The following is a 25,178-nucleotide window of genomic DNA, read 5'->3' on the forward strand; positions in this document are numbered from 1 at the left end:
TTTTCCAGATTCAACACTAAATGCCCCTTTCAATGACGACTGCAGGCTCAGAATTATTCAACCCAATTAGGAAAAGCGTCTGCAGAACTTAATAAAGACCCTTCTGCTGCAAACGTGATGCACAGCCAGACACCAGCTTCTGGCAGCATTCCTGAGGGATCTTAGACCATTCCTCATGGACAATGTCCTCCAGTTCACTAATACTCTTGGGTTTGCTGCTGCAATCGTCTTCTTCAAATCCCACCAAAGATTATCTATGGGGTTCAGGTCAGGCGACTGTGATGTCAATGTCAGGGACCTCTATCTATGTATTTGTATTTATGTATTTGTATTAACACTTTATACTCTTACATTCCCACAAATGACTATACTACATTTTTAATGCTTAGTGTTATTTAATGTTTATTTAAATGTTTAACCCACAGTGGGAAAATTCACAACACCACACGTTTAGTGTCCTTTGTGAATGGAGTCAAGAGCAACAGTAAACTACCAAAAATTTAACTTAAGAACTCGAACAAATAGGAAAAAAGTTAGGAAAACTCAAAAGTGAGCAGGAGCTGTTGCAACAGACTGCCAACTCTGTGGCGCCATCTTGAAATCTTTTGGGTCCGAGAGTAACATAATTTCAATCCTGTGTATGTCATGTACATATGGCAGTTTCGACAACAAAGTTGACTTTGACTTTGACTTTTTTGATGACCACTCCAGAAACCTTCAGGACTTTGAGCTATGCTAGGGATCACTGTCTCGTTGGAAGGCCCAAGCTTTCTATTTGTCTTAGGATTTCCTGATACTTGATTGGATCCATCTTGCCCTCAACATAATGCAGGATTCCAGTGCCAGAGGAAGCAAAGCAGCCCCAGAACATCACTGAGCCACTGGCATGCTTCACTGTAGTCAGGGTGTTCTTTTTGGTCTATATTTTAGTCTTCCCCCTCCAGACATACCACTGTACAAGAAACTAACTTTACAAGAAACCAAGTCATTTTGGACATTTATATTGGTCCATTCTTCATGAAATTTTAACACAGCGGATGAAGAACAACTGCCAGATTCACATTATGTCAAAAAACAATACAAATGGAGATATAAGGTCTGTGAGTGACAGCAACAATATGTAACGAGGCAAACGCACAAATACCAATGCATTTCATATTACCCTTATCTGCCCTTTAAAACCATCAGCTTTCAATAGACATACTAATGCCCACTTACCAGGGATGACGCCTTCTGGGTCGAAGGGGTCAAAAGGGTTGTCCATGAACTTGCCGCTGGCTGTAGCCTGGTCTCTGCCCAGCTTGTTTGCCACTATAAGCGTGTAATTGCCATTGTTGAGGTGAGTGGGCTTGTTGAGGAAGAGGCAGCCATGCTGGACGGAGCCGTCGTCCTGGTCCGGGATCAGCTGGGTGTAGGTGTATATGGTCTCATTGAGTGGAGAGTTGTTGTACAACCAGTTGATGGTGGGGGCTGGATTGCCATCTACTGCGAAGGGGAAACACCAGTGGTGCTGCTGCTCTGCCTCCCGCAAGAACAGGATCTTCACTGCGACTGAACACACAATGAGAAGGAGTGCATAAAGAAGCAGTAATATAAAAAAAATGTTATTTTTTAGTGTCTGGAAGAGATCTATGCTATTCTAACTCTAAAGATACAACTTTATTTTCAACTTTGTAACAAAAAAAAATATTTGAGGTTTGCGTCATCTTTTTTTTTAGCATTGTGAAAATTATTATTCCATCTCAGGAAGAATGTCTCATTTTTCACAAAGCTTCTCTGCTCTGTGGTTTAAATGAGTTACATGGTTGAAAACATCATTTAAAGTAGTAAAATTCAGATAGTAGCAGATTTCAGAGTTTTAGCATTACAATTAGCAAATGTACTTAATTAGAATATGTAAAATTTTTCCCAATTTATTTGTATCTATAATTTGGATACCGGAGTTGTAAAAACAAGACACTGAAGAAGGGGTGAATACAAGTGTAGTAAGACTTCTCCTCGTTCACACTACATTTGATTTCACACACATCACACAGCTGTTTAAATAGTTATGTAAACATTTCAGATTATATATCAACCTGTACATTTAAACCAGTACAATATTGTACATAGAGAGTGTGTATAGTGTGTATAGTATATGTATAGATTAAGTTAATGTATATATACGCAGTATTTCTATTTTGTAAATATCTGTGTTCTTTTTTACTACAGTGAGGGCCAAAGCACCCTCATTCAAGTTTTTTACTTACCTTTACACATGTAAATGTGACATGACAACAAACGTGATTAGATTTTATTTACATTAAAAGTGACCCTGTCAGTCTAAATCACAATTACTAATTGCTGAAAAATGAGATTATTTATTTCTTCTTATTTTTTGGCTGAATATTAATCTTTAATATGTAAACTGGTTTTAATATAAACATGAATAACAAAAACACAATTACGAATGAGAAATATGAAGCCATTATATTGAGGCTTGTTTGGAACAAAAATAAATAAAATAATAAATATATACATATATTTTTTTAAATAATACAAATAAATAAATAAGCACACACACACACACACGCACATATATATATTATAGATACTTAGATACTACTAAACACAAAAGTTGGTATGGAGATATAATACATAATACTCAGCACTGCTCTTCGCCCAAGTACTCTTGAATGAGATGGGTCTTCAGTCTGCGTTTAAAGACACTGTGCTGTTCGAACACTCAGGGGAAGTTCGTTCCACCACTTCGGTGCCAGGACTGAAAAAAGCTCAACCTCAACTCCCCAACTCATCCCAGGAGTATTGGCGGGACCAGACAAGCTGTGTGTGTGCATTTGCATAATCTGTGTCAGCAATGGGTGCAATTTAAAGTAGCTAAATGCATTCATAACAAGGGGTGTCTACATACATTTGGACATGCAGTGTACTTTTCTTAAGCTAATTAAGGAACGCTAATGGTCTTGTTTCAGGGGCTCTACAGCCGTGTTATAATTGCCCTTCGAATCGATGAGCTCCATCATCATGGTACACCCGCTGACCCACCATGAATAATGAATCCCACCCTGTTTAGGGGACCTAACCACAAGAAGCACCTGCGAGAAGTAGCATGCAGGAAATTACTCTTTTAGCTGCAAGGAACATGCTGATGCACACAGCACGGTCGCACTGCTATAACCATTTCACTGCTCTTAACCTGTGACCCTGCCTCCAGAAAGTGCTGCGGCAGGGAGAAACGCGACCATTTGTGTCATACTCCAGAGATTGCTCTGGACAGGCTTCCTCGGAGCTAGCGCTGATGTTAATAGTTCATCAAGTTTTTCGAACTGCCCGTGAACTCCAGTAAGTACATGGAGTTAAAGGAATTAAATAATTGCAGGCTGTGCTCACTGGTTAAGATGAGAGGTGCAATTTAATTGCCATGTGCCTTTAGTCACTGTTAAGAGGGAGATGTGTAACTGGACTCTGTAATTGGCTATTATAGTTTATTCAGATTTATTGCAGCTAGCTCTGCCCATCAGACTGTTCAGGTGAAGGATAACCCACCAGGTTTTTAAAATTTCAGCATATTTTTGAAGGTAAAAGCTACATCACAGAACTTTAGACGTAAGTACATGAAATGGTTGCAAATTCACTGCACTCTTGAAATAAATGGGTTCTACAAAGTACCTAAACATGGTTCTAACTGTGTCCTAACAGTAGTGAAACCTTTGTGGAGCTATATAGAACTATCTTTAATTGGTTCCGTCTACAAGAGGTTTTCCAAAATGGAGATCTTGCATCATTCCTGTATCATTTTGATCATGTATTTAAAGCAGAGTAAGTAAATTTCTCTACAGTAAACTGTTTGACACCCAAACTGCTCTGAATGACTTTGAATTAAGCAGAAGAAAAATGGTGGAATTTCCATTTAAACCACTAACTATATGTATTTACAGTTAATAATGTCCATTTTGCTATAGTATGTAAATATATTGATGTAGTTAATAACATTATTACATTACAGCAGCCAATTTACAGTCTATATCAACAGATTTAGCTTTGACGTCTTGCTTTTCGTCATGCAAAAACCTTCAAAAATCTCCAAAATGTAAATTTTACAGGAGAAGAAAAAATATATTTTAACTTTCAATGGAAATCAATGTAAAAAGATTTTACTCCAAGTCATTTTTGAGCATTTCAATTGGTCCATTAATCATGACATTTTAACCTAATGTAAAGAAGAAAGAAGATTCAGATTCACATTATGTCAAAAAATGAAGCAAAAATTAAGATACAAGGTTTTCATATGGCAACCTTGTATTGATTGTTTTTTAATGAATAAAAAAATGAAATGTATTTTCCACAAAACAAGCACAACAACTTCTTATCCAATTAAAATCATAATACAATTTTTCCTCTTCCTCCTACAAACCCTAATCTGGAATGGGTTGAGAAGTTCAGAACCTGCATTTTCAACATGTCATGGAACTTTCCAAGTGAGAAATAACTCATACTGAAATCACAGCCCACTCTTCTTCTTAACCACGTGGACAAAGAAAATGTCTTCTGGAGGATGGTGTTATGGCCAGATGAGACATTGACCACAATGTTTGACCAAAATGACAAGAGGTATGTTTAGAGGAGTAAAGGTGAGGCCTTTAACCCCATGAACACTGTACCAACTTTTAAGCTTGGTGGTGGTAGCATCATGCTCTAGGTCTTTTTACTGCCAGTAGAACTGCTACACTGCTCAGTGTGGATAGAATAATGAAGGAGGAGGACTAGCTCCGAATTCTTCAGCATAAGGTTCCAAGGTACAGGAGCATCCGTGCTATGTCCCAGTCAGACTTTTAAACTCAAAGAGACTCTATACTACCTCAGTACCTGCTGTGTTTCTTGTTTCACATGCGTTATAAGCAGTCTGCATATAATGTCACGGCATGTTCAATTTCTATGCACCTTGTTCTCACGACCTCTACTCAGAATTGAATTGTATTTATTGTATTTGTATTGTATTTTTAGTTTAATGTTGTCACCTACGTGTGCACGTTGCACTTTCTGCAGTCCTGCCCTGTACTGTATTGTTTTTGTTCTTGTTTTGTTCCATGTTACACCCTGGAACTGTACACTGTGTACTTGTACAGAGCTGAAATGACAATAAAAGCCTCTTGACTTGACTTGACTTGACAGTGACTCCGAACACACATCAAAGTTGGTTGTGGATATAGCAGGTTAGTATTAAGCTTTTGTTAAGGCACATTTTTATTAAACTCACTGAACTCCCTGAATTAACTGAACCAATTCTGCCAAGAAGAGCGACCTAAATTTAACCAAAAGCTTGTTGATGGCTACCGAATGCAGTATAGAAGTATTGGTGTGCTGTCTCAGATGTTTGACACCATCCTGCTCTTAATGACTTTGAATGAAGCCGAACCAAAAAGAAAATGGTGGAATTTCCATTTAAACCACTAACTATACTTATGTATAGTTAATAATGTCCATTTTGCTCTAGTATGTAAATATATTGATGTAGTTAATAACATCATAACATACAGCAGCCAACTTATAGTCCACATCAACAGATTTAGCTTTGACATCTTGCTTTTCATCATGCAAAAACCTTCAAATTTTACAGGAAAAGGAAAAAACCTTTTTTAACTTTCAATGGAAATCCAATGTAAATTTTTTTTACTCCAAGTCATTGGAGCATTTCTATTGCTTCACTAATCATGACATTTTAACCCAATGTAAATAACAACTTCCAGATTCACATTATGTCAAATAATGCAGCAAAAATTAAGATACAAGGTTTTCACATGGCAGCATTGTATTGATTGTTTCAATGAACAAAAAAAAATGATTGTATTTTCCACAAAACAAGCACAACAACTTCTTATCCAATTTAAATCATGATACAATATTTCCTACAATATTTCCTACAAACACCAATCTGGAATGGGTTGAACGTTCAGAACCTGCACTTTCAACAACATGTCTGTTCCTTTCCATGAGCTATAAGTGAGAAATAACTCATACTGAAATCACAGCCCACTCTTCCTCTCACAGTAAACTCTTCTTTGGTTCATAATGCTACGCTTGCACCTTGTGCTCTTCAGTGCAGTGCGCAGACCACTGTAAGAACCCTCTTGGTTTGAAGGGTAATTAAGCAGAGGTCGTTAATGAGCCTCTGTCCACCAGTGAGGCTATTCTGATGGAGTAGCAGCTAGCGTGCTTACCGTCTGCCAATCAATCCTCACAATTATGTTTCCGGACTATGGGGGAGAGAAGTCCATTAGCAGAGAACAAATAAGATCTGACGACAGTTATCATCCCATTTTCCTGACAGTCATTATCGCTCCCCTGATGGTCATACATTTGTCTGAAGGCAAGCCAGAGGAGGTGATAAACAATGATCATTTCCACTGTAAACATTGTACATACTGGAAGATTTTTGATTAAAAAATCAACAGCGTTGCCGCACCCATTGCTTTATATCACATGTCCGGTTTGTAGTTACAAGTTCGAATGCAATGCAAATATCATTTGTTTTTACCTGCAAATGTACTGAAAAATTCAAACCCACATTAATTTAACAGAGGGTCTCATTCACCAATATCGTCCTAAGACTTTTCTTCAGTTTGTTCTTGAGAAAATTCCCAACAAAGAGTCACATGATGGATCTCATTGTCCTCATAAACTCAACAAATCCCAAATAAGAAGACGTTGCTCAGTGTCAGAATCATTGTAAAACATGCATAATTGGGTTGGTTGAATGGCCCAAGGAATCCAATTGTGTTAAACCAAAATTAATAAATTAGCTACCAAATTAGCTTTGGCCTATGTCCTGCACATGTATCATGGGCCTGTGAGGACATGACAAAACCCTCAGCTGCACCTGCTAAGGCAGTCCACTGTGGATTTTGAGGAGTGTGTAGGATGATTATCCTGCTCTCTGACTCCAGTAGCATTTCAGAAAATCTCTTCATACACACAGCAACTCAGACACAACCCTAAAAGGATCAAATGAGCAAGCTAGCCCAGCAGGGACGCTAACACCTCAAAGTCTGGTGTCAGATTCTTAAAATAAACAGCATAATGGCCAAAACAGACCTAAATACAGTCAAACCTGAAGCACATTTTCTAACAGCAAAGATTATCTTACTATTTTCAAACAGCAGGTCTTCATAACTCAATCTCACATACAGACTCAAAAGCTGATTTAAGCTTACACACACCTGATCAGACAGAGTTTTTGTAGCTTTAAGCTCAGTACGTTACGCTCAGTGTAATGAAAGAGTATTTCCAAAAACTTCAGTTTTCAGTCTTCTTAAAGATAGTGCTCATGTGGACAGGAAGCATTTCTATGTTTTAAAAACATATGTATGTCAGCAGGGCCTTAGTTAGCCACATACTGTAGGTTATTAGTATAGACCTTGTATCATTGGTCTGGAATCATTGCACAATTCCTTCAATACAGGAATCAGTGTTGGACGCAGACCAACTGTGGACTTTGAGGTGTGTGTAGGATGATTATTCTGCTCTCTGACTCCAGCAGCATTTCAGAAAACCTTTGTATAAAGTGAACTCACACTCAATGTTGAGCTGCACCATGGCTTCTCCCGGGCCTGCTCGATTCTCTGCCTCACAGGTGAGGTTGTGCAGATTGTCCCCAGATGACACATTCCATAGGTGCAGCACCAGTTCCAAAGTGGAGCCCCATATCCCCCGCTACATACAAACACACACACACACACACACACCACAGACATATTATAATCAAAATATTGCTACAGTGCATGGCTCTCTGCAACTGACCTATCTATAAATGATCGATCTATAAATGGTCTGTTCCCAGATGTTTTCATTCCTAACAATGGTTGGGAGGTGTGAAATCCCACAAAATGCATTCCGTCTAATAATCATCATTCAGCGATTGTTACTGAGTGGCATGACTAAGTATTGACCCTGTTGTCAGTTTGCGAGCTTGATCCCTGGAAATGCCACAGCCACCCATGGTCAGGAGTCCAAGACAGCATAGTTGGTCTCATTCTATCTGTTTGGGGTTAGCAGACATAAAGGATAGGCAAGTGGTGCCTACCTCAATTTACATCCTTCTTAAAACTATAGTAATGATCCTGGTCAAAAGCTCTCTCTGGTCACTTTCTGTGCAAAAAGTACTATGGAGTACCTGAAGGGTCCAGTTGGACTGAAGCTGCTCTGTCCTCCATCTTATTGTGGGAACTGGAGAACCGGTCACTTGGCACTCAAATGTCAGATTTCCCCCTTCCTTAATGGTCCGAATGGGTGCATTAACAGTGACCTCTGGCACACCTGAATAAGAGATGGCATTAGAAGAGAACTATATGTAAATGATACAGGCAGCAAACCTAAGCAGTTACATTTAGAGGTGTGCAGTGATGCGATATTGTTATGATGGCATTACAAAAAACAACTCACATTAGTTTAATATAATAAATATATAAGATATATAAGTTTTAATATAATAAATATAGCTCAGCAGGGGCGCTAACACCTCATAAGGTCCGGTGTCAGATTCATAAAAGAAGCAGCATAACGGCCAAAACAGACCTAAATACAGTCAAACCTAAAGCACATTATCTAACAGCAAAGATTATCTTACTGTGTTCAAACAGCAGGTCTACATAATTCCATCTCTCACACAGACTCAAAAGCTGATTCGTTTTAAGCTCAAAATTGGAAATAAGCTGACAATGCATCTTTATCTGAATCACACACCCTGATCAGACAGAGAAACTGAGTTTCTGTCATTTTGTAGTTTTTTTGTAGTTTTGTATATCCAAATCTAAGCTCAGCACGTTCTGTCAGTGTAATGAAAGAGTAAATAACTGACTCCACCATGGTCAATCAGTTTTTTTATCTGTGGTATCAAGGTAGATACAGCCGAGCAAGCTCCCCCATTTGTTAGGCCTCCAGGAGCTAGCTGGACTGAAGGCCTAATGTGTCATCTTACCACCAAATGAAAATAAGATAAACAAATCACATTCTGATGTACAGAAGGTGGGGCCACTTTCATGACAAAATCACTACTCTTGGCCTACTATAAGTTCTAGATATGTCCCTGACTGTGAACAGCAGTTAAACTGCTACACTACTACTTTCACATATATATTAAAGGGTCCAAATATTTAATAGATTTTTCCCACTGAGGTACAGTAATAACATTTATAGCTAAAACTGCCCTTTTCCAACCTCTTTTTGTTCCTTGCAATTTAAAAAAAGATGTTTTTGTTACTGTCCCTGTAAGATCATATGTAAATAAGTGCTGTTATTATTAGCGGACTGAAACACTCATTATAGCATTACTATGAATAGACGGAGCTAAATGTCTATTGACTTAAAATGCAGATATGTAAATAAGTTGGTTTTTGTTAAAGTGTTTGAAAAACAACACTACTTATGGCCTCTACTGGTTGTTCTTCTCTAATACTGTATGTGCACTCACTGCAGTTCTCCATCACAAAGCTGTCCAGCTGAACGCTGCTGCCATTGTATATGCAGCTCTGCTGACTATCGATGTCCCCTCGCCTCGTTCTTTGCCACTGCTGCAGCCAGTAGATGTCACAGGAGCATGCTAGAGGGTTGTCCCTGAGAACCCTGAGGAGCAGAATCATCGCTTGCGTTATTGCTTTCTTTAGTTCTTGAATTGCACATAGCTCTATGTGCTGTATTACATACACTGTAAACACGGTTACAGAGATAATGCTGATGAAAGCCATAGATTAACCTATTAGTACAGGAAGGCTTATTACACATTAAGGTGTATTACTCAGTAACAACGGGGTCTTCTTACAAACTGGTGGGGCTATTCTTTGGTAATAGACGTTTGTAATAACACTTTCTCACACAATACTGAATAGGCAGCCTACAGTTTCAAGGGACAACGTTAAAGCAGTTTACTTACTTTTAAGGGGTTTTCAAACCCAGATCACTGTCCAAAATCAGTGACTTAAATCATTCCTGTAGCTTTAGGCCCCACATTGTGAATATAATGGTAAAAGAGGTAAACTGTGCTAAACTCTAAGTGAATAATATGGAATATTCATTCCAGCTATAATGCACAGGTGAAATGTTGAATACAAAGTCCAGCAGCTAAATCATACACATGTCAGATAAGCCCATGTTGACCAAATTCTGAAAAAAAAACTGAATGTCCCTGAATGCAGGTATAAAGTTCCCTGAGCTTTCTTATGGAGGGATGATGTGTACAGTGTTACTCACAGGTTCAGCAGAGGAAGGGAATGGAAGACTCTCCAGCTGACGTGCACTAGTGAGTTTATGGCCAGGTTTCTGAAAGACAAGACAAGAGCATTAAAAAGCATGTTAAAGCCCTATATTGTATATTTTCTTTTATTTGTTGTTGTGTAGTTTCATACATTCATAAAAAAAGCAGCATAATGGCCAAAACAGACCTAAATACAGTCAAACCTGAAGCATATTTTTAAACAGCAAAGATTATCTTCATAGGCATAAGTAAAATCATCTGAAATCTAGTTTTTAAGAGGATTGAACTTATTTTTAGACATTTTTACACATTAGGAAGAATAAAGTGTAAGAAGAATAAAGAATGTGTCTTTATTCCACTGACAAACTAATTTGATTGTTTGAAGAGTTCTTTCTTAAAATTAAAAAACATGTCAGTCAATGTCAACCAAACACTTTCAGTAGATAAAATGACTTAAAATGTGTAAAAACTGGGAAATACTGGATATTTTTCTCATATTTTAAGATGATATCACATTTTTAAGATTCCATTTTTGCTGTGTAATTCATTTTACAAGACATGTTTTAATAAAATATATTATTTTAAAGTTACAATAAGTTTAAGTTTTATAATATAAGCTATTTTTTAAGTCTTCACATTTATTAATATTATAACAAATCGACACAAATCCTAGTTATGTTTTTATTTTTTAACTTTGGGAATAAAAAAAAACAATCAAAATATGAAATGTCTGCAAATGCTGGTGTGCAAATTACCTCTGTTTTGATTGGCTGTGCCTATGTTAATTTTACATGTATAACTTACATTATATTCATTTTGTTTTATTTCATTTATTCATTTTATTTCATGATATGGGCCCTTTAAAGCAGCCAGGCCACATGCAGCAAAATGCTAAGATATAAATATATCTCACTAATGTCTGGATGCATTAATGCTAACACCTGGACGTCACTGTACTATTACCCCTGGTATGATGTCAGACAGGGGCTGACTATCACAACGGGGACTGGAGGCAGAGCTATAGTACTGTTCTGATTAAAGATAAAGGTAAATAATTCACATCCTACATTTTAAAGCAACACTGGCATGAGTCTAGGTGTACGGCACATTAGCGGATTAGCCACCACCACTTGGACAGAGAAGTTTTACGCCTTGGCTGAGTTTAATCAGCTGGATGAAACAGCTTGTGTCCAGTAGCACACGAGCCAAAACAGGCTTCATGTGCGAAAGCAACCAGGAGCTTGTGATGATTTACTGCCAGTCGGGTGCAAACAGCTTAAGAGTTTCACTTTTGGTAAGTACTTTCCATGTTTAACGCTGCAAGTAAACAGACTGGCACCACAAGTCATTTTTATTACTAGTTAGAAGAGAATCACTCAGGGATCAGATTGAGCTTGACGCCTGAGAAGCTTTTACTGCTGAAATCTTCTGTTTACGACTTTTGAATGGTCTCCCTCTGATCTGTTTCTCATATTTAACTGCACTATGTGGTCATTGGACAGTAAGAGCTTTTCTAAAAAATGAAAATGAATTTTCTTGGGTAAACATATTTTGGTTTTAAAAAAAGAGAACGCTGAGGAGACACAAGCATCAGTGATAGTAAGGATGTTGTGGCTGAGAAGCTTCAAGTAAGCCTGAGTTAGGGACCGTGGCAGTGTGGGAGGGTGGCAGGCAGTTAAATATCTTTAAAATCATACAACTATGTTAATGAACATTGATACATTCTAATTTACCAAAATGATAAAAAAAATAAAATAAATAAATGTATATACATTTATATAAAAATAAATAGCCTTAATAGCCAATATTACCTAACCATCTCCTTTCATTTCAACTTAAGTGTCTCAGAAGAATAAAAATAAAATAAAAAAGCAAAGTATTAGTTTTACCATCCTGTTACTCTGTTACATTATGCTTTTGTTTCCATGCCAATGTAAAACAAATATTAACAAATACATCAATAACATTAAAAAGTCAGAAAAAACTGATTTGTGTTTATTTACATTTGCGTTCAGGTATTTTAGGCTGAGGCCAGACAGCTGTGTTGAGAAGCAGTTTGACCAATGGCTGCATGTAGATGCTGATATATGTAGACCAATAGTGGTGGTGAGAAGGCAGGACTTAAGCCAGTTGACTAATTGTTGGTGTAGATGCAGGTACATGTAGACCAATAGTGGCGGTGAGAAGGCGGGACTTAAGCCAGTTGACTAATAGTTGGTGTAGATGCAGGTACATGTAGACCAATAGTGGTGGTGAGAAGGCGGGACTTAAGCCTGTTGACTAATGGTTGGTGTAGATGCAGGTACATGTAGACCAATAGTGATGGTGAGAAGCCGGGACTTAAACAGGCATGTTTATGTGGCATGACACAAGCAAGCTAACACTGCTGCACACTAAACTGACATAAACCCCTTTATAACCTCACCAAAATGCCAACCAACCAGCAAACAGCAGTGTGCTAGCCTGCTACTCCCAGCTGAAGAAGGTGAGCAGCATTGTATAGAATTACATGTCAGCTGGCTCAATTGCAGGAGCTCTGTGGAAATGTTTTTTTAGTATTATAAAAATAACAAATATGTATTTCTTCAGTTATGTATTTATGTCATTTTTTTATTTTACCATTAAATTTACATTTAAACTGCAAAAGATGGGCTTTAGCACATCCCCCAAAAGTTAAAAACATGCCAATCATAACACAACACGCAAAGATACAATTCAATACAGTGCAATACAGCTTTTACATCCCTAGCTGTTACCAAACCCAAAATCAAAACACAGCGTGGATATAATCTTATCTTTAGCTATTTTAGAATACAGAAAGCCAGAACAACACAGAACACTAACGTATATCACCTATAAAAGAAAGTGAATAAAAAGGAAATTATCAGAGCTGATTAAAAACAGTTCTGAGCATAGAATTATAGAATAATATTGTAAAAGAAAGAATTAACTTTTACAATATCTGTTAATGGCGAATACCCAAATAAACCCAATATGCCATCTATGATCTCTGATGATTCAATTATTAGCCAGTACATAATGTTGGCAGTAGTACATAAGGTTTACAGTTGTTCATATAAGACTGGAATTTAAACATTTGGAATAACTTTTATACCCTATACAACACAGTGCAGGTTTAAATACTAGAAAAACTAGAAAACAAACAGTACTTTTAAAAGTCATATTCAATATTTTGACACATTTTGCCAACAATGAGACCATTTTGAATTAATAATGTACAATAATTATTTTTTGTAGGACATTGTGATGTTATCAACCTTGATATTTTGCAATAACTCTTAGATTCTTAGATTTAAAAAAAAAATTTTTTACAATTGTTTATAATTCTGGACATTTTATACATTTATTTATTCAATAATTAATTTATTTACGTATTTTTATTCATTTATATATTTAGATATACCTCCCTTACAATTATGTGTAATTATAGAAATTGTTCACTATTTATTTAGAGGCATTTTATATATTCTAGCTCTCATGCAAAAACTTTGTATATCCATTTTTTGCCATTTTCACAATGATTTTAATCAGTCAGTTTTTCTTTACACTGAGTTGAAATTTAATGAGGAATGGACTAGTAGAAATGCTTTAAAATGACTAAATCTGTCTACATTGACTTTCTTTAATAATTAAGAAGTTTTTTTGCCTTCTCCCGTAAAGATGGCAATGTGGAGATACAAGGTTTTTGCAGTGACGATATATTTATCTGTAGGCATTCTGTTTTTATATCATTTATATTAACATTGATTCTAAGCTTTTGAACAGTAATGTACACAAGAACTACCGCTTTAAGGGACAGTGGCTGATGGCATGGGGGACAGAGCACGCTCCAGGGATCCAGATTCTCTGTGGCAGGACTAATGGGGGCCAGCAGGGGTTCAAATATTTGTTTTGCTCCTTTCCAAAAGTTCATGTCAGATGGGTTAGCCATCAGGGCCTATCTATTACCGGCTCAATTCCTCCCCAATGCCATAGGGGCTGGGGGGGGGGGGGGGGGGGGAGGCTGAAGGAGGGGTATAGCAGCTGCCAGCAAGTACTGGAAAAAGGAGGAGTACTAATGGCCCTAGAACAGTGATGAACACCACAGAAATTCAGAGACATCAAACAAATAAAGCAGTAATGATCATATCCCTGCTCTTTCAACCATCTTCTTCACTGTAGACTGTATTTTCTGCTCCCCCCAACCCCTCCACAGCAATGCCCCCATCTTAGAGACACATCTGCTCCCACTACACATCGCTCTGTGAAATATTGATTAAGTCATAATGGACCCTTAGTGGAGTGTATTTATTATGCATCAGCTGTCAATAAGACGCCAAAGTGAGCGAGTAAAAGGTGACTGCTGGATGTCGTCTCTGGTTTCATTAGGGGGAGAACCCCCCCAACACCATTCTCGCCACTCTGCTACCCACTCCCCAAATCCCATGTCACCAGCTCCTCTCTGACCGCTATCACCCCATCAACAACACTGAGCCATGTCGCACAGGCAGTGGGGTGAAGACTACAAGATGGTAGCGATAAGGGTCAGCCATCTACACACTGGATAAAGCCAACACAAATCTGCCTTCGCTTACAATGGGGTTACAGTGGGTGTCAATAGCAGGCTGACCCATTCCCTACCAGACAAGACAAGATGTTTAAAATGTATGGTCTTGATTATTTGGAGTAATTATTATGTAATAATTACTGACTCAGTTACTAAACTACAGTTTTTATTACTATTGTTTAGGGCTGGGCAATATGACGATATTTTATTGTATCATTATTGTGATACAAAATATGCTTTTATAAGTATTGTTGATATCATCAGTGCTTAAAGAAGAAGAAGAAGAAGAAGAAGAGAGTAATTAGGCATGTTTAATTCCATAGAGAAGAAAAAAGGATGAAAAAAATCATTATTCTTTATATGGGATAGTTTTTGGATAGCAGCTTCTAAAATCTGCAGCTGTTGTATGCATGACACAATACTGTGATAAATCTTTAAATATTAAACATCAAAATCTATTTAAATATTATAGTATAACATTTTACCATACTGCTCCACCCTACTATTGTTGTCATGCTGTAATATTACACTGCACAAAAATCAAGTTGTGTTAAAAATGAAAGTTTTAATAATGTATTGAAATTTTGAATTTGCATATACGGTAGAAATATGCATATCATCGCTATCATGACAATAATATGAGAGTTTAGTTTTTGGATAGCAGCTTTTAAAATCTGCAGCTGCTGGTAAATTCTGTATGCACGACACAATATTGTGATAAATCTTTAAATATGAAACATGAAAATGTTTTTAAAAATAATGATATTACATTTTTACCATATTGCAACACCCTACTATCATTATGTTGTTGCTGTATATTGACATGACCTGACACACACACACATATATATATATATATATATATATATATATATATATATATATATATATATATATATATATATATTGTGTTAACAATTAAATCAAGTGTTAATAATGTATTGAATTTTTGAATTTTCATTTACGGTAAACATCTGCATATTGATGCTGTCATGAAAAAAACTTACCTCAATATATATATATATATATATATATATATATATATATATATATATATATATATATATATATGCTTTAGGCTGCAGGATAGCAAAGCTCTAAATAAGATCTCCCACACTGTTCACCTACACATGGTTCATTCCTGTTTGGAATCAGTGTGAGATATCAGCAATTTCCTCCTGTTGCTGAAACTCAGCTCCTGAAAAGAAACCCTTGGATTTCCTCACTTCAATTCTTCTCACTCAAATTTAGCTGACCCCAGTCTCAGCTGATTACCATTCCCATTTCTATAACAGCTCTCTTCTACATCTCAGAAAGCTTTTAGCACTCTAGACAGAGACCTCGTGATTGTCTCATTTGTCTCAATGCTAATGTTAATGCCAACCTGGTGTGGCATATCACCCCTCCTGAGGTATTTAGTACAGCCTGTAGTGTGCAAATGTTAGCATGTTCAATGTGTTTCCACAAACACAACACCAACTCACTGTCCTTTATATTCATAAATCCACTACAATTCCCACAATACCGTGCAACTTAAAACTTTACTTGCTATAGGCCAACAGCTTTAGGTTTGCGGGTGAAGCTCACACCTATAGCTACATCTATAGCTACATCTATAGCGTACCAGGTACCGCCCTTAACCGTGATGTTCCATACAAATACACATTGCATTATACCCCTTTCCACCTTTTTTTGACACTGGTCAAATATCAGCACAACCGTGATTTGGCGGTAGGCATATCAGAACTACTGCTACTTTAACAATACTCGTAAGTCCACTGCAATTCCCACAATACCTTTCAAATCCAAACTACATGGTTATACAGGTTTCTGGATGGAACTCACAATTGGGAATCTGCATTACGTTCATAAATCTTAATCTACATCCACAGCTTACTGTGTACCATCCTTAACCGTGATGCTCCAGTACAGATACATGTAGCTACCTTACGCCCCTAGTCTCCACTGTTCTTTTAAAAAACGCTGTCAAAATGGTTCCGCCTATAGCTTACAGTGTACCATGTATTTTCCTTATGACTAACCATGACATCCAAAACCGTGCTAATAATATGTTTGATGAGAATACACATATCATTACACATCTAGTTTCCACTGTTCTTCAATCTCCTATTTTATTCCCAAGAGGAGTTTAGCAGAAAGAATTCAGGAATCCATGATCATTCTTTGATACACTACTTAAGATTTTACAATCCCTAAGAACTGTGCAGCGCATAGGAATCCATCAGAAAATATGTTTCATTCAAAAATAGCTGAGGAATATCGGTAGGTTCTTGTGTAGGGTGAGTAATGGAGGCTACCTTCTCTAATGCTAAAATTCTAATGCTGCTGACAAAGCTAACTGCTACACTGGATACTGTGTAAGAACACACTGCCTATTACACAGTGTTTTTCTCTCCAGGAGACAATGTGCCAACATTGTTGGTTTATTAGTAAACTAGTTAGTTGGAGATATATATATTTATATACATTCATATATATATATATATATATAGAGAGAGAGAGAGAGAGAGAGAGATTTTATTTATTTATTTGTTTGTTTGTTTGTTTATTTATTTGTTTGTTTGTTTATTTATTTATTTTTATTGTCCCTGGACCTAGCTAACATAATCTAGAGTAGTTAGTCGCGTATTGACGCGTATCGCGTATTGCGCATTATAGCTCTAGATGCACAGGATTACAGCGCTGTTAGCGATGATTAAACACTGTTATCAGTTAAAATGCCTCTCTAAGGTTGGAGCTACGTTTTTTGAATTTCATCCAAGCAAAGAGAGAGAGCAGAAATGCACAATACACGGAAGTAGCCGAGATTGGGGGCGGCCGTTGTTAGGGGAATATCTAGTTAACATGAGCTAGAGTCAGTCCAGTTAAAAGAACTGTACCAGAGATGGCTGTGCTACAATGACCAATTTTTATAGTCTTGCTGGGATTATTTGGGGATATTTTTTCTCCTGACTACATTCCAGATTGTTGCAAATTTATTATTTTTAATTTATATGAGCCAAATTATGAACAAGGTAGGCTAGGGCTAAACCAGGTTAAGCAGCTGTAGCTATTCCACTAATGCTCCAAAGTACTAGCAGTCAGTCCCCTAACAACAACCGGCCCCAATACCACTTCCGCGTATTGCACATTTACACTCTACATGTGCAAAATTACAACGAGGTTAGCGATGTTTAAGTATTAATTTCAGTTGTATTTTTTGCAAGAATTATATTTAAAAGCCTTTATAAGGCGGGAGCTTACGTTTTTTGAATTTCATCCAAGGAATTGGCAAAGAGAAAGAGCGGGAAGTGGCAGACATTGGGGACGGTCGTTGTAAAGGGACTAACTGGACAAAATTATTGTAATCCAGTCATTTGTCAAAATAAATTATCTTTCTATAATACATTTACATATTTAATAATTTCCTACATTTCCCACATTGTTTTTTAGTGTTATAAATACTGATAGTTTGAGTTCGTAACTTGATCCAAAGGGAGGCTGAGGTAAGAAAGTGATGGCTAGCAGTGACTGACAGTTACAAACAACGACACAACCCAGCAGATCATGGAAAAGGCCTCTTCACTTACACATATTGGAGCTTGAAGTTCTGCTGAAAGGCATTATCCGAGATGAAGACCAACCTGCAATCTGTAACTGTGCTGTAAAGGGAAACCACACACACACACACACACACACGCACAAACATACAAACGCAAACAAAGGAAATCTTACATGGTATGGCAGCCAGTCAACTGATCCTATCTTCAGACACAGACATTCATCAAGCTTGATTAGTTCTAATCATGTAAGTCAGGCCAAACAGATTCATGACTCAACCAACCACAAGACACAAAGCCTAAAGGGACAGCTTTTAAAGTGGGATGCCATCTAGCTTTCATTCACTGCTAACTACGTTAGCATGTTTTTTGCTTTTTGATAAGCTTTCTCTGTAACAAACGGTTGGACAAAAGTATTGGGACACCTGCTCATTCATTGTTTCCTCAGAATTCAAGAGTATTAAAAAGAGTTTATCCTGCTTTGGTTGGAGTAATTGTCTCTACTGTCCAGAGAGAAAGGCTTTCTACTAGATTTTGGAGGAGAACTGCTGTGAGGATTTTACAGCATTTAGCGACAAGAGCATTAGTGAGGTCAGGATGTTCAGATGATCACCACCACACCTCATCCTCCCCAACTCATCCCAAAAGTACTGGATGGAACATCATCATTAATTCAGAGAACACAGTTCTTCCACTGCTTCACAGCTCAATACTGGATGATCATACCCCTTTATAGCCCAACGCCTGGCATTAGGCAGCATGGTGCTAATGGGTCCATGTTTATTTGCTCCAGAGAGTCCTTTTCATTTGGCAATACTTCTCTACCGAGACTAGACAAGCCACCTGTGTGCATTTGCACTTCTATGTCAGCAATTGGTGTAGCTTAATCAATAGTGGTGTCCATATACATTTGAACATATAATGTATTTTAAGCACACTTGGCATTCGAAGGATCTGGCAAATATTAAAGAACAGTGGAACCACTACTACAGAATTTCGTTTTCAGAAATGAATACGATCAGTTGAAGTGAAGATATTTTTCAGAGCTATGGAGACATTTTCTGTAGCACATCCACACTAAGTTCCAGGGATGCTAAGTTGCTAATATGCTACACATTTGAAACTATAGCTTCATTACAAATTGTTCGGATACTCACAGGTTCTTCAGCTCTCTGTAGTTAGCAAGGTCTAGGTCTGTAATGTTCTCCAGGCTGGGCTGGTTCTCGATGTAGCTGGTGAAATCAAAGACAAAGAGAAGCATCTTTAATAACGGCAGGCATTCAAAAGACAGACTTGTGAAAACATAATTAGCCTAATGAACAAAAACAGTAACCTATAATCATGAGACCTATTTAATCATTCATTCCTCCCAGCTATAGACTTCTAGTTCTGTATGATTCTTGGACCACCTTGCAGCACTTCTCTTCTGAGGTCTATCCACATTTTTAAATGATGTTTACTTCAGGGCACTATGAGGGTCATGGCAAAACCTTCAGCATGCACCTCTTGAGGTAGTCCATTGTGGACTCTGAGGTACTGTTAGGATCATTATCCTGCTGTAGAAGCCATCCTCCTTTCATCCTCAACCTTTTTACAGAGGGTGTGATGTTTGCTTCCAGAATCTACTGGTATTGAATTGAACCCATTCTTCCTTCTACCAGTGAATGTTTCCAGTGCCACTGGCTGCAACACAACCATGACTGATCCACCCCCATGCTTAACAGTTGGGGAGGTGTTCTTTTCAGGAAATTCTTTTTCAGAATTTTTTTGTTCTCTTTGTAGACAAGGGATTCTATTTGGACTTCATTAGCCCACTGGACTTTGTTTTCCAAAACCCATCAGGCATGTGATTAATCTGAAATGAGCAGTTCTCTCAGAAGGTTTTCTTGGTCTTTCAGACCTCAACTTGACCTCAACCATTCCTGTTCTGTCTCATTTCTTAATGACTTTACAAACCGAGAAAACAGCTACCTGAAAACACTCTACTTTCTTCTTATAACCGTGAGGAGCCCTCAAAGCAGCTGCCAATTACTGAAATAAGGTTTGAGGAGTCTGAGTATTTACACATTTTATATAACTTTCCTAATGACTGCGATAACTGTGAACAAACCATAACCTTAACAACCTTAACACTAATATATAATATTTATTAAAATGCTTCATCTTTAACTTAAAGCCTTTTGGAGATCAGCTCATCTTATAGTGAATGAATTATTCACAGTAACAGAAACTTGGCCAGTGGCACCTACATTTTGCATGGCAATGTTCATAATAAGCAATAATTAAGGTTAAGCTTCTATTCACTCAATTTAAACCCATTATAATAAAAAGCTTAATGTGGCTTAGTGTAGTAAAACATCAAAGAGAGATGACAGAGTGCCTGTAACCAGTGACGTGATAAATTTGGTGATTATATGTCACCGCTTCTGTACATTAAGCCTCTTTAAGCCTTTTCACTGTAAGTTTTTCAGTATGTCCAGCAATCAGGACATAATGTGAATAGTCCATGCAATAAGTGCCACAGTAACTGCAAAGCAGTATAGACTTCCGTCTTCCCTTAGGGCTTGATTCCATGTATTTTGATGTATTTCATGACAATATTGGCTGCACGTTTTTCCTAATGAATAATCAAATGTTATTTTAAGCTATGAAGATGTGAGGATTGTTAATTCCTTCCACAATCTAAACGGAATAATGGTAATAGGCTCTATTATGCTACTTCAACTGATATTGTGGTTAGATTGCTGCTTTTATTTCTCTGCTTTCCCACTTATTTATTCAATAATTGCTCTTTGGGTGTAACTGGGACCTTATAATCTCAATTTCATTCCACCCCATGTACCACATGTGATGCAAATGACAATAAAGTCTCCTTAAATCCTTGAAATTAAATAGAAAACAATAATCTTGTATATGCTACTGGGAAAGGCTGTTAAACTGTATTGAACCGTATTCCAGTGCACACTTAGGTTACGTGCTGTATTAGCCATTAAGAGAACCCTTTTATATGAAGTATTTAAAACTATGTCTTCTAAAATGGATGGACTAACATACTTTGCATCCATCCAAATGACTGGATTGCAGGTTTTGATGCTATGAAGAAAAAGTGCTACTTTATTTATCTCCTGGTACCCCTTGCGTCTGTGGATGTGAAGTATTGTACTGGGAAACTATGACAAAGGCGTATTTCCCAGCTGAGATTTATAAATGTGGAAGATGATAGCTGTAGATGATACCTGTGATGACAGTTAGGCCAACCATCATTATGTTTCACTACTTTGTGGCATAATCTTAGTCTCAAAGAGGATTGTTAGGATTGTTGATACAATGGACAATAGAGGTGGCTATGATGGTAATAAAGATGGTGATCATCCAATTAGATTGCAGACTGGAGATCATATTCTTCATAAGACAAGAAGTCCAGTCCAATAAAATCAATGAAAAAGCAAACAGGATACCATTCTTTCAGGCTGGGCTTCGCTACTGCTTCTCCAGTCCAGCAGTATGCAAGCCAGTCCAGAGCACAAACACATATTTATTTGTGTCTGATTGAGCCATAGGGCTGTAATGTAATTACGGGGGAGGTGGGACGAGGATCTTGAACCGCCCTCGCTTATTTGATTGAGCCAAGTGGGTAATATTTCATCTATTGTTCTCGGCCAGGCTTTTGTCGGCAATTCACCGAATTGAATTTATAACGTGATGCATGATGAATTCCTGCTGCTGGTATGGAGGTAATGGGCCCTTGCTTTTTCTCTCCCAGTAAATGCGTTGCTCCTGCTCTGTTTTGCTTTGTCACATTGCGATTCATTGACTTTTCATGGGTACAAGTGTTCCGCATAAACACAGCGCCGAAGAGCATTCCGGGCATATTGATCGGAATGGTTGGAACAAACATTGGCACTCTGCGAGAGCTCCTCGAATCTGACCCAGGCAGGTGTACTGAGAAATAGATCTGAAGTTGAAAAAAGTCTGAGGGATAACAGAGAGTGTGGGAAACGTGGACAATAGAGTCAAGGACGAGAGGCCTGAAGATGACTGACTCTTTGAGTTAGATATCGTCAAAGGGTCTCATTCACTAGTATCTTCCTAGGAATTTTCTGAAATGAGTTCTTGAGAAAAGTCCTAACAGAAAGTCTATGTCCGATTCATGATGTGTTCTTGAAGCTCAGAGCTGTTCACAGCTCTGATCTGCTCTTATAATGATGGATCCAATTGTCCAACTAATTAAACAAATCCCAAATAAGAAATCATTGGTCAGAATCTTCGTAAAAGAAACTGCATAGGAAGAAATGCTTTCTTAAGAACAGTTGATGAATAAGGTCCAACGTTATGGCTTCACCATGTAACTCCATTGAGTTGCCTTTTTCTGCGATACAAGGTTCTCCTAAGAGACCACTACCTCCCATCCTGCCTTGATAGCGTCCCTGTTGAACAGATGTGGCAAACACTGGCACAGTAGAAGCATGCAGTCACTATATTATTGCATTACTCTGAAGAGGCCGAGGAGGGCTTTTCATCACTGTTTGAAGGGACTGGTTTTTATTGGAGATGCTCAATGCACTGGTCTAAGAACCTCAGCAATACAGAAGAAGCCATACGAAGACACTTGAAGTCGGGTGGAAAGTACCATACTATTGAAAACTATCTTTCAAACAGTCACAGTAAGCCCTGAGTGCTTCTCAAGGCAGTATGGGCAGTTTTACATGATTGGAAATTCTTGTCAAAGCCGCACAATCTCTGAGCTCTTATTTAGCCAATGATTAATTGAATGGCCTACTGCTAAAACCTGCTGCTGCTCTGTCTTCAGAATTATGCAGTGAACATATGAAGCCTCCAGTAGTTCTAACAAGCAGGACAGTTTTTGCTATTGCATCAACCAGAGGCTGTGAAAACAGTTACTACCCTATCTTGCCAAAGCAAACAGTTCCAGTGGTCCACACTCTTTGATTGATTTTGTGGAGCATACTCACTCAGGCTACAAACATCACGGCAAACATTCTCGAAACATCTCGGCTGCTGAAATCCCTGTGACATGGTAATGTACTGATTGTATACGTCCACTGATTGAAGTGGTTGCCCAGTAATAACGTTGTGGTCTTTGCATCAACAATGCAAAAGCATGTATAAATGTAATAGGCTATGGATTCCATCTGTAAGCTTGTATTTAACTCTACGTTACTCTACGTTCTTCATGTGAACGCAAGCAGACCAATCACCTTGATTGAACTCTCTTCTTCTTCCCTGGAAATGTTCATTTGCCCTATTTACTACACAGTACTTTCTCAAAGTAGAGGAAATACTTGGCATGTACCAAGAAACACACCAAACTGCGCCTAAACAAACTCAACAAACAGAAGGAAAGCTCTGAAGCGAAGGGCTTAAAGTAAGCATTCATGGAATTAAACTTCTAATAAGCAACATCCCAATGGAAGTTCTCTTAAGTCAAGCCTTTCTAGCTCTGGTCCTGGAGGGCCTTCGTCTCCACAGTTTGTTGATTTCCCTGCTAAAACATACCTGAATCAACTCAGCAATCAGAAACCAGACAACTGCCAAACTGTGCTGGACGCAAAGCCCCTTCAGGACCACAACTGGACACTCTGGACACTGACTGGTAAGCCTATCCCAAACCCCTCCACGTACAATTTCTCACAGAGACTCAGCCAGACTCACATTTCCGTGACGTTTTCACTCTCCTGTGGTGCCAGCGACGGGATGCTGGTGATGCCATCTGCTTCCAGGCACTGAACCATGGCGAAGGAACAGCGGCAGGCCCCTGGACAGCCGCTAAGAGCAGGCTCAAGCAGGGACAACAATAGTGCCAGAGCCAAGGCCAACTGGCACCAAACCTTGCCAGCCATGGTGGATCCTGACCAGCAATCAGTTCAAGCACACTCTTGGGTAAGCGCTCTCCTTAGCAGCAATGCCGGCAATCAGGAAGATAGAAGCAAGCAGCAGGTTCCACTCTTGGCAAAGACTTGACTGGCTTGTGAGCTGAGGTATGGAGCCGTTGGAGCAGCAGTGAGGCAAGGGCCCAGGGGAACAGTTGGGCTGCTGCTGCCTCTCCTCTCCTCCCCTTGCTGGCTTCCCAGTCAGAGGTGGAGAGAGAGGGATGGGGAGGGGCAAGGCACTCCATTAGCTGGCGGGACAGGAGAAGGGAGAGGGGAGAGAAAGAGAGAGAGGGAGCACGGTGGTCATCAGACACCTCCAGCAAGGGAGCAGGAGCCAGGCTGATGTGATTTGAGGCGGTAGGGAACAGAAGAGAAGAGAAGAGAAGAGAAGGGATGGCAAGGAATGGGAAGGGCTGCAGGTGGACGAAATGGAGAGCGAGGCCACCACCTGTTAGAGTGAACAACCTGGGAGGAAGTGAAGGATCAGTGATCGAGGGAAAGAGAGAGGCAGAGACAAAGACTGGGATTTATCGCTAGGAGCGGAACCCGGTCAAGCCATGGTCCAAGGACAAAACACAAAGATACTTTGGAAATAAAGATCATAGGTGGCAGTAGTGAGCATTAAATGTATAAAGGTCTCAGAGAAAACAAGTCCCATCTCACCAAAACAATCGCAGTCGGTGAAAAGCAATAGTTAAATAGTAGGTACTGTTTCTCCCTTACCCCAAATGTAGCCAATCAGCTAAGACGTTAAAGGTGGCCTTTTTTGGATTGAACTAAAGGTTGAAGCTAATGTAGTTGTCTGTAATCTGTACCTCACCAACAGTTAGCACTGTGCACAAACCACAAATAGATTAGGCTTTCTAACACTGTATTAAAAAATGGACAAAGGTATGGTCAAAACTAATCAACAC

The 25,178-nt window shown here is 38.4% G+C and overlaps 1 protein-coding gene across 1 annotated transcript in view; it reads right to left on the bottom strand.

Annotated features, from left to right (window-relative positions):
• ntrk1 (neurotrophic tyrosine kinase, receptor, type 1) overlaps window positions 1-24,234 on the bottom strand; it is a 44,096-nt gene extending 19,862 nt beyond the window's left edge. The window contains exons 1-8 of the mRNA XM_072692372.1: window positions 24,047-24,234; window positions 19,531-19,605; window positions 18,404-18,475; window positions 10,243-10,311; window positions 9,467-9,618; window positions 8,171-8,313; window positions 7,572-7,710; window positions 1,219-1,551 (exon numbers count right to left, since the gene is read on the bottom strand). Coding sequence (XP_072548473.1) covers window positions 1,219-1,551; window positions 7,572-7,710; window positions 8,171-8,313; window positions 9,467-9,618; window positions 10,243-10,311; window positions 18,404-18,475; window positions 19,531-19,605; window positions 24,047-24,234 — 1,171 coding nt within the window. The remainder of the gene's footprint in view (window positions 1-1,218; window positions 1,552-7,571; window positions 7,711-8,170; window positions 8,314-9,466; window positions 9,619-10,242; window positions 10,312-18,403; window positions 18,476-19,530; window positions 19,606-24,046) is intronic.
• Window positions 24,235-25,178: the final 944 nt, after the last annotated feature.

This window comes from Salminus brasiliensis, chromosome 1 (assembly GCF_030463535.1).
Source record: "Salminus brasiliensis chromosome 1, fSalBra1.hap2, whole genome shotgun sequence".
In the NCBI taxonomy this organism is placed as follows: Eukaryota; Metazoa; Chordata; class Actinopteri; order Characiformes; family Bryconidae; genus Salminus; species Salminus brasiliensis.